The sequence below is a fragment of the Octopus sinensis genome, linkage group LG28 (genome assembly GCF_006345805.1).
Source record: "Octopus sinensis linkage group LG28, ASM634580v1, whole genome shotgun sequence".
Lineage (NCBI taxonomy): Eukaryota > Metazoa > Mollusca > Cephalopoda > Octopoda > Octopodidae > Octopus > Octopus sinensis.
Window position 1 is genome coordinate 15,757,888 of NC_043024.1, and position 10,000 is coordinate 15,767,887.

The 10,000-nt window shown below is 40.1% G+C and overlaps 1 protein-coding gene across 1 annotated transcript in view; it reads left to right on the forward strand.

The window, feature by feature from the left end:
* The window catches only part of LOC115225727 (potassium voltage-gated channel subfamily H member 6), an 87,161-nt gene that overhangs the window by 38,561 nt on the left and 38,600 nt on the right, over positions 1-10,000 (forward strand). The window contains exons 5-7 of the mRNA XM_029796654.2: positions 1,693-2,092; positions 4,921-5,120; positions 6,521-6,608. Coding sequence (XP_029652514.1) covers positions 1,693-2,092; positions 4,921-5,120; positions 6,521-6,608 — 688 coding nt within the window. The remainder of the gene's footprint in view (positions 1-1,692; positions 2,093-4,920; positions 5,121-6,520; positions 6,609-10,000) is intronic.

The window sequence follows — 10,000 nt, forward strand, 5'->3', positions numbered from 1 at the left end:
AAATAGAACTTTAGGTCTCACTGAGGAAATGACTAGAGACCGAGACCTCTGGAAGTGTGCTGTGCGCGAGAAGACCCGGCAGGACAAGTGAGTCCATAACCCGTGTCTTCTACTATTATGGCCGCAGTCAAATGACTGAAACAAGTAAAAGAATAGTATATACATAGGCTTTCTACATGGGATGGAGCCAGCCTACGTATGCATACCTTCCCTTCTTGGGACACAAAACTCTACTTGTGAAGACGTGTTGAGGCAAGTGAGGATCAGAATCAAAATCGATCAATGGAAATTGCGGATGTGCTACCAGTGCCGGTGGCATGTCGAAACTCTGCTTGTGAAGACCCGTTGAGGCAAGTGAGGATCAGAATCGAAATCGATCAATGGAAATTGCAGATGTGTTACCAGTGCCGGTGGCATGTAAGAGAACTTTCCGTTTCGCGACAGTTGCCAGCACCGCCCCATTTCGTCCGTTTCGCGACCGTTGCCAGCACCGCCCCGTTTCGTGTCTGTTGCCAGCCTCGCCTGGCCCTCGTGCCGGTGGCACATAAAAAGCACCATCCGTTCGTGGCCGTTTGCCAGCTCTGTCTGGCACCAGTGCGGGTGGCACGTAAAAAGCACCCACTACACTCACGGAGTGGTTGGCGTTAGGAAGGGCATCCAGCCGTAGAAACACTGCCAGATTTGACTGGGCTTGATGAAGCCTTCTGGCTTCACAGACCCCAGTAGAACCGTCCAACCCATGCTAGCATGGAAAACGGACGCTAAACGATGATGATGATGATGATGATGATGAATGCACCAATAATGCATATCAGAAGCAGCTGTAAGAAACATGTAAAACCCATTATATATACCTTTTCTTGTATATCACTCTGTGAAAAGATCAGATTAACTGGGGGATGCAGTCCTGAATTCACAAAATTGACCAGTGATGGACTTCAACCTCAGACCTTACTTTAGGATTACCTGTACTTTTTTAACTGATCTGAAACCATTTTGTTAGCCTGTTGTATTTGTATTAACAGTGAGCTTTTGAAGTATTGGGTTGTCCGGAAAGTTCATGCCGATTTATAGTGGCTTACCTTTCGACTTATTTTAGAACATGGTTGAGTCCATAAAATAGGATTTGACTACACCTCCATTTAGAGCACAGTTTAAGCTATCTTTTCAAGGAAGAAGGTTTATGTTCTTATAACCTGTGTTAATTCTGTAACCCTTTAAAATGGAAGATAAGAAAGTTCATTTTCGGCACTTGATGCTTTGGGAACCAGACAAAAATTGCTGCAGCTCAGCTGGAATGTGTTACCCTACCCTCCATATTCACCAGATATTGCTCCTTCGGATTTCCACTTATTCAGGTCTCTGTAGAATAGTCTTAATGGTAAAAATTTCAATTCCTTGAATGATGTAAAAAATTTACCTTGATGAATTCTTTGCCATGAAACCACCTGAATTCTGGAAAGAGGGTATTTTCAAGTTAAAGGAAAGATGGAGACGCATTGTGCAACAAAATGGTTCATATTTGGTTGATTAAAATTGTAATGGCGAGTATTTATTGACCTTTTTCTTTCCTTTAAAAATCAGCACAAACTTTCCGGACAACCCAATATTTCTCCCAGATTGACAATCCCTTACTGATAACTCCTTATAAATTCATATGTATAAATGTACCTGTCTTTGTCTATTTTACAGACTGCCACGTTAATCGGTTTGCTGAAAACTGCTCGTCTGCTTCGGCTGGTGCGGGTTGCACGGAAACTGGACCGGTATTCCGAATATGGCGCTGCAGTATTAATGTTATTGATGGCAACTTTTGCTCTTATTGCTCATTGGTTGGCCTGCATATGGTATGCCATTGGCAATGTTGAACGTCCCCTTTTACGACATCCGGTAGGCTGGTTGGATGAACTGGCCAAACAAACACAACAGTACTATTCACCGAATGAAACTCACAGTGGCCCAACTATCAAGTCTAAATATGTCACAGCTCTATATTTCACATTTAGTAGCCTTACCAGTGTAGGGTTTGGCAATGTTTCCCCTAATACGAATTCAGAAAAAATTTTTTCGATTTTGATAATGTTGATTGGGTGTAAGTAAACAAATTATTATTATTATCATCAATATTATTATTATTATTATTATTTCTTTTTTTTATGGCGGTAAGCAGACAGAACTGTTAGCACACTGGACGAAATGCTTAGCGGTATTTCACCCGTCACTATGTTCTGAGTTCAAATTCCGCCGAGATCGACTTTGCTTTTCATCCTTTCGGGGTTGATAAATTAAGTACCAATGAAACACTAGGGTTGATATAATCAACTAGTCCACTCACCACAAATTTCAGGCCCTGTGCCTATAGAAAGGATTATTATTATTATTATTGTTGTTATTATTATTATTATTAAGTCAGCATATTAGCTGAGCCATAATGAATTGGATTCAACATTTAGCAGCATTTCTTCCGGTTCTTTACGTTCTGGGTTCAAACTCCACTGAGGTCGACTTTGCCTTTCATCCTTTTGGGGTTAGTAACATAAATTACAAGTCAAGTACTGGGGATGACGGTATCAGTCACTTACCACTAACCCTCAGAATTGCTGGCCTTGCTCCTAAATCAGAAGCCATTATTATTATTATTATTGTTAAATCTGTTACATGCTATATTAGCAAGGATGTTATTCTCAAGATTCTTTCTCAGGATTCTTACAGAATACAGGATGGTACTTTTCTGCAGGGCAGCAACACGTGTGTTAGATCTAATATCCTTCAGCCTCCTAGGTATCAGTTTAGGTGCTGAACCAAATGCACTGACCATGCTGTACCAAAATTGCCTTTGGGTACAAGATGCAGCAACAACAAAAAAAAACCTCAGATTTACCATTCTTGATAAAACATATCAAGAACAAATACAGTGTGCACTTTTGTCAATAATGATCATAAATGAAAAAAATGGTCAAACATTAGCTACATGCAGATACTATTGCCATGTGGCTATCGTTATTAGTGCCATATTAATGCCCAGGTAAAATATGGTGGGTTTTTCTGCCACACCCATTTGTATCCTTTTTTTCATGTTCTGAGTTTTTGTATAGTAGGGTCCGTCCATTGCCCTGTTTGAAACCTCTGCTGAGTTCTGGAGTGCCTTTAGAGGAATTCATCATTATCTTTATCAGTTAACATCTGTTTTCCATGCTGGTATGGGTTGGATGGTTTGACAGGAGCTGGCAAGCTGGAGGGCTGCACCAGGCCCCAGTCGTCTATTTTGGCATGGTTTCTACAGATGGATGCCCTTCCTAATGCCAACCACATCATGGAGTATACTGGGTTATTTTCATGTGGCACTAGCATTGGTGCTTTTTACATGGCACCAGCACCTATGGGAGTTGCCAAGTAGTTTGCAAGACAAGAATGTCTCAACTAAGAGAAGGGAATTCGTTGTTTTAAAAAGCACTTGAACCATATTCCTAGATTGCGGACATCATCTTACTTGATATTTTGCTTATCATTTTCGATGTCCATAAGGGCAGTGAGCTGGCAGAATCATTAACATACCAGACAAAATGCTTAGCATTATTGCATTTGTCTCTACATTCTCAGTTCAAATTCTGCCAAGGTCAACTTTGCATTTCATCCTTTCTACATCCATAAAATAAATACCAGTTGAACCCTAGGGTCTTTTAATCAATTAGCCCCTTCCTCAAAACGTCTTGCCTTGTGCAAATTGCAGAAAGTTATTATTTTTTTTTTTGAGATGGCCATCTGGTAAGATAAGGACACCATCCTGGTTCTTCTGTCCTTGATCTTGAAAAACATAGAGAATGTAATTGCTGGACAGAGACAGGACTCTGTTAATACTAGGATGGTTTTACAGTTATGGCCAAAATTTGGAGCTTAAGTTTGAAAATTAGAATTTTATATTAAATACCCAAAGTTGTATTTAATTTGCAATTATATTATTATTACATGCTGTTTGCCAGCCTCCTCTGGCCCCTGTGCTGGCCATTTGCCAGCCTCCTCTGGCCCCTGTGCTGGCCATTTGCCAGCCTCCTCTGGCCCCTGTGTTAGCCGTTTGCCAGCCTCCTCTGCCCCCTGTGCCGGTGGCATGTAAAAAGCTCCCACTACACTCACGGATTGGTTGGCGTTAGGAAGGGCATCCAGCTGTAGAAACACTGCCATATCAGACTGGATCCTGGTGCAGCCTCCTGGCTTCCAAGACCTTGGTCGAACCGTCCAACCCATGCTAGCATGGAAAACGGACGTTAAACGATGATGATGAGGAGGAGGATGAGTGGGTCTCTATTAAAAGAATGTTCCAAACGTTTTGCTACGACTATACTTATCGACCCCCAAAAGGCATTGAGATTGAACCCAGAGTCATTTGGTTGTGAAGTGAATTTCTTATCCACATAACCACACAGTTAAGAAAAACAATGTTAACATCCCCATTACAACAGTTCCCATCGATAATATAGGGGGATATTGATTAAATATATCCCAGTATATCACTGGTATTTATATTAAAGACACTGGGAATGTGGGGCAGGGTGGTTGACTGACCAGTTTGACTGATAGAGATGGTAGTTGTGGTGATGGTTGTTTTAACCCTGAGCCAGTAATTATCAAGGAGACCTGAAATAACAAAAGACATTCCAGACATGGCCTTCTCGCCTTACAATTTCCTATCAAAGTGTATCTGGGATTACATAATCTAATGTGTCTGTTTTATTTTTTAAAATGGTAGGTTGTGATTTGAGGGAATATATATGTGCTATTTCCAGCAGGTTTCAATTCCCTTGTTAACTCGTAGGGGTGGGGATAGGATCAGTGAGTAACATTTCCGTTACCATTACTTTTTAGTGGTAACAGGAATTTTTTAAACGTGATTTCCTCACAAGTCTAACCTTTTTGTAATTCCAGCTCTTATGTATGCAAGTATCTTTGGCAACGTTTCTGCGATCATCCAGCGTTTGTATTCAGGTACAGCTCGCTACCACACGCAAATGCTTCGAATTAAAGAATTCATTCGTTTTCACCAAATTCCAAACCCATTACGACAGAGACTTGAGGAATACTTCCAACATGCCTGGTCTTATACCAATGGTATAGACATGAACATGGTGAGTGAATTCTTGCTTTTTTTATGTCAGGTCTTATCTCAATATGATATAGACTGGTCTTATACCAGTCTGAGGTCGATCCATTTGACTACAAATTCCTTGAGGCAGTGCCCCACCATGGCCATAGTCTAATGATTAAAACAAGTAGTATATATATCATGATCATCATCATAGGCGTAGGAGTGGCTGTGTGGTAAGTAGCATGCTTAAGAACCTCATGGTTCTGGGTTCAGTCCCACTGCATGACACCTTGGGCAAGTGTCTTCTATTATAGCCTCGGGCCGACCAAAGCCTTCTGAGTGGATTTGGTAGGCGGAAACTGAAAGAAGCCCGTCGTATATATGTGTATATGTTTGTGTGTCTGTATTTGTCCCCCCAACATCGCTTGACAACCGATGCTGGTGTGTTTATGTCCCTGTAACTTAGCGGTTCGGCAAAAGAAACCAATAGAATAAGTACTATGCTTACAAAGAATAAGTCCTGGGGTCGATTTGCTCGACTAAAGGCAGTGCTCCAGTATGGCCACAGTCAAATGACTGAATCAAAGGAGTAAAAAGAGAGTATCATTTAACGTCCATTGTCCATGCTGGCATGGGTTGGACGGTTTGACTGGGCTGGCATGCTGGAAGGCTGCACCAAACTCCAGTCTGATTTGTCATGGTTTCTATGGTTGGATGCCCTTCCTAACACCAACCATTCTGAGAGTGTCATGTGTGCTTTTACGTGCAACTGGCATGGGTGCCAATTTGCCTGACACTGGTGTCTGCCATGACTGCGATTTTGTATATATTACACCCATACATATTCATTCCTCCTCGAGCCATGCCTGGCTTATAAGGGCCGGTTTCCTTGGCATATAGGTTCTCCACCTTGACGGGATGCCAGTCCATCGCAGGTGAGATGCAAGATGCAGGAGGAAAGAGTGAGAGAAAGTTGTGGCGAAAGAGTCAGTAGAATTTCGCCATTACCTTCTGCTGGAGCCGCGTGGAGCTTAGGTGTTTCACACATAAACACACTCATCGCCCGGTCTGAGATTCGAATCTGTGATCCCTCAACCTTGAGTCCACTGCTCTAACCACTAGGCCATGTGCCTGCACACTCCCACCCATGCCAGCATGGAAGGCAGACGTTAAATGATGATGATGATTACAAATGACGGAAACAGAAAATGGTATTCTTGTGAATTCCATTTCTTGTTTCTTTCTTTTGTTATATACTCGATGAACACTGAGGCATCCTGAGGTAGATCCAGTGGTATTTATATCAATACTATGGATAACCTCAGGTAGCCATAAACAGGGGAAGTGCTTTAACTGGAATACACATACTCTATATAGCTATACACATGTTTGGATATGCCTTGATGTGGAATTCTAAATAGTCTTCATTCTTCATTGCAGGTATTAAAGAGTTTTCCAGAATGCCTTCAAGCTGATATTTGTCTACATTTAAACAGAAACCTTCTTAGTAATTGCCCAGCCTTTCAAGGTATCGTCATATTGAATTTGTTGTTATTATTTTTATTATTATTATTATTAATGTATATTATGCTGTGTAACAAAATATGAATTTTTTCTTTGTCTTTGGTCAGTAAGTGTTATTTCTTATTTGCTTCTGTTTAGAAATCAAAGGAAATGACTACTATTCCCTTCAAACTTTGCTTCTGTTATCTGGACATCAATATTTTGAAACTGACCTATTTTTCATTACATTTCACACAGATTCAATACTGAGTTGCTGAAGCAGAAATATCGTTATCACAAATATTCTGTTCAATAGCACAGATTTGCTTGTCAGTTGCTTGACCTTAACCACTTGAGCATGTCCCTTAGTGACTGACAATACGTGCTTCTCTGACGATGAGCAGGAGTAGTGGGGGAGCATCATAGCCATGTATTGAGAGGAATTCTTTAGGGTTTGAATAAATGTAAGAAAAGCAAAGTTTGAAGGAAATAACCATTTTTCATATTTTCTAAGGGTAAGCAAATAGGAAATAACAGTTGCTACCCAAGGACAAAAATCGTGTTACACAGTATATTAATTCTTTCTGGTTTAGGCACAAGACCAGTAATTTTAGGGAAGTGGGTAAGTTGATTACGTTGACCCCAATGCTCAATACTTATCGACCCCGAAAGGTGGAATTTGAACTCAGAATGTAAAGCTTCAGAATGAATGTCACAAAAATTTCTGGGCTCAAATCTCACCAAGGCCAATTTAGTCTTTCATTCCTCCAGGGTCGGTAAAAGAAATTGGTATCAACTTCCTTTCAAAAATTCTGTCCTTGAGCTTAAAGTAGAAACTATTATTATTATTAAAATTTCTAGCATGTTACAGTCATGATTGAGGGATCAGGGTTTCAATTCCATCCTCCCCAACATTGCTGGCATTGTGCCAAACTTTGAATTTTTATTATTATCGACCCTTTCAGAGGCCAATAAAATAAAGTGCCAGTCAAGCATTGAGGTTGATATAACCACCACCAAATTTGTTGGCTGTGTACCTTATAGAAGAAAGGATTATTATCATTATAATTAATATTATTGGGTCAACGTAATCAACTACCCTGGCTCCCCCAAAATTTGCTGGCCATGTGCCTTTACAAGAAAGGAATTTCTTAAAACCTTTGTACGCTATCTGTTCCTTGCTTTTCATTGTATACCTTGTGTACTTTTTTGTTTCTTTATCATTTCATTATTATATGTAAACCCTCACGCTTTATGTCTGTCTTTGTATTGTCCCCCTCATCCTTCACCCTGGTGGCAAATAAATGAAATCATTATTAATATTATTATTGTATTGTATTGGCATCCTTTCTGTCTCGGGAGACAATGGAGTTGCGCATGAAGTAGTCTAGTCCGGCTTTTATATTTCATGTCCTGATACATTTCTTGCTGTGGCTGTGTAGTCCTATCCTGGACAAACACTCCCTCTGGCAGGTACCGCAAATGTAGTGAAGACTGTTCCTGGCTGGTTGTAATGCCATAGTCTCTTGTTTACGTCTCTTCCTTTCTTTCCATTTCTCCTCTCTCTCTCTGTCACTCCTTTGTATTCCCTCTTTTACGGTACGTCGCCATTCTCCACGGTTGCCAGCAACTGCCTCCCAACCACTAATATTGATGTTGCAGGCCTTCATGTCCCTTTTGCAAACATCCTTGTAACGTAAGATCGGTCTACCCACAGACCTAGTACCCCTAGCAAGCTCTCCATAGAGTATGTCCTTGGGGATTCTGCCATCTTTCATACGGCTAAAATGCCCCCCCCCCAAAAAAAAATCTAATAATAATATTATTATTATTATTATTATTATTATAATTGTGTGAATATAATTGACTAACCACTTCCTCCAAAATTTACTGGTCTTGTGCCAAAATTTGAAGCCATCATCATTATCATCATCATTATCATGAACTATTACATTCAGGTGAATGTCCTGATCATGTTTGTTACAGTCACAACATTCCAATGTTGAATACATGTGAATACCATACGGATGCTTTTAGTTAAGAAACGAAGAATGTTTAAATTTTCTAAAAATAAAAAAAAAGGAATTGAATAATTTTGTTTAAAGTTTCTAATTCATTGCCTACATGATGTTTCAGTCATTTCTTCGTGTCCAGACTTACACCTTAAAGTGCATTATGATATAATAAATTCCAAAGGCTATTCTTTGTTCCTCTCAAATGGAGAATTTTTACCAACTGAATGGTAAACCCTTTGTTCCTTTATTTAACTGCCTATATATATATATATATATATATATATATATATATATATATATATAGGCACAGGAGTGGCTGTGTGGTAAGTGCTTGCTCACCAACTACATGGTTCCGGGTTCAGTCCCACTGCTTAGCACCATGGGCAAGTGTCTTCTACTATAGCCTTGGGCCGACCAAAGCCTTCTGAGTGGATTTGGCAGACGGAAACTGAAAGAAGCCCGTCGTATATATACATATATATATATGTGTATGTGTGTGTCTGTGTTTGTTCCTCTAGCATCGCTTGACAACTGATGCTGGTGTGTTTACGTTCCCGTAACTTAACAGTTCAGCAAAAGAGACCGATAGAATAAGTACTAGGCTTACAAAGAATAAGTCCTGGGGTCGATTTGCTCGACTAAAGGCAGTGCTCCAGCATGGCCGCAGTCAAATGACTGAAACAAGTAAAAGAGTAAAGAGTATACACACACATGTGCATGCTCTGCTAACTTCATTTCTTAGTCCTCTCTGCAGGGTGGTTGGTGTTAGGAAAGGCATCCATAAAAACCATACCAAAACAGACACAGTATCCTGGTGTAGTCTTCTGCCTGCCGGCTCCTGTCAAATTGTTCAACACATTCCAACATCAAAGGCAGACATTAAATGATGATGATGATATACATACAAGCAGGTGCTAAAAAGTTCCTAGCTTTGGGGAAAAGAAAACACAGGAGGAATCAGTTAATTATGATTTTATACAACATATTCTCCTCTCAGATTCACACACTTATTGCAGTGGTCCTTCAGTTTTTTCTAAGCCCTGTATTATATATATATATATATATATATATATATATATATATGAGAAGATACTGAAAAGCTCTTGGCTTTGGTTAAAAGAAAATACAGGAGAATCAGTTAATTATGATTTTATCCAACATATTCCCCTCTCAGATTCACACACTTATTGCAGAAGACCTTCAGTGTTTTGAAGTCCTGTATGAGAACTTGGACCTCCAACCACACCTTTTGTGATACCCTTAATTCCAGGAACTTTTTGGCACCACACCCCCACTGTATATATGTATGTGCATTTGTGTCTTGGCATTTTCCCCCCGTCACTGCGTAATAACCAGTGCTGGTTTGTTTATGTCCTTGTGACTTAGCAGTTCACCATAGGAT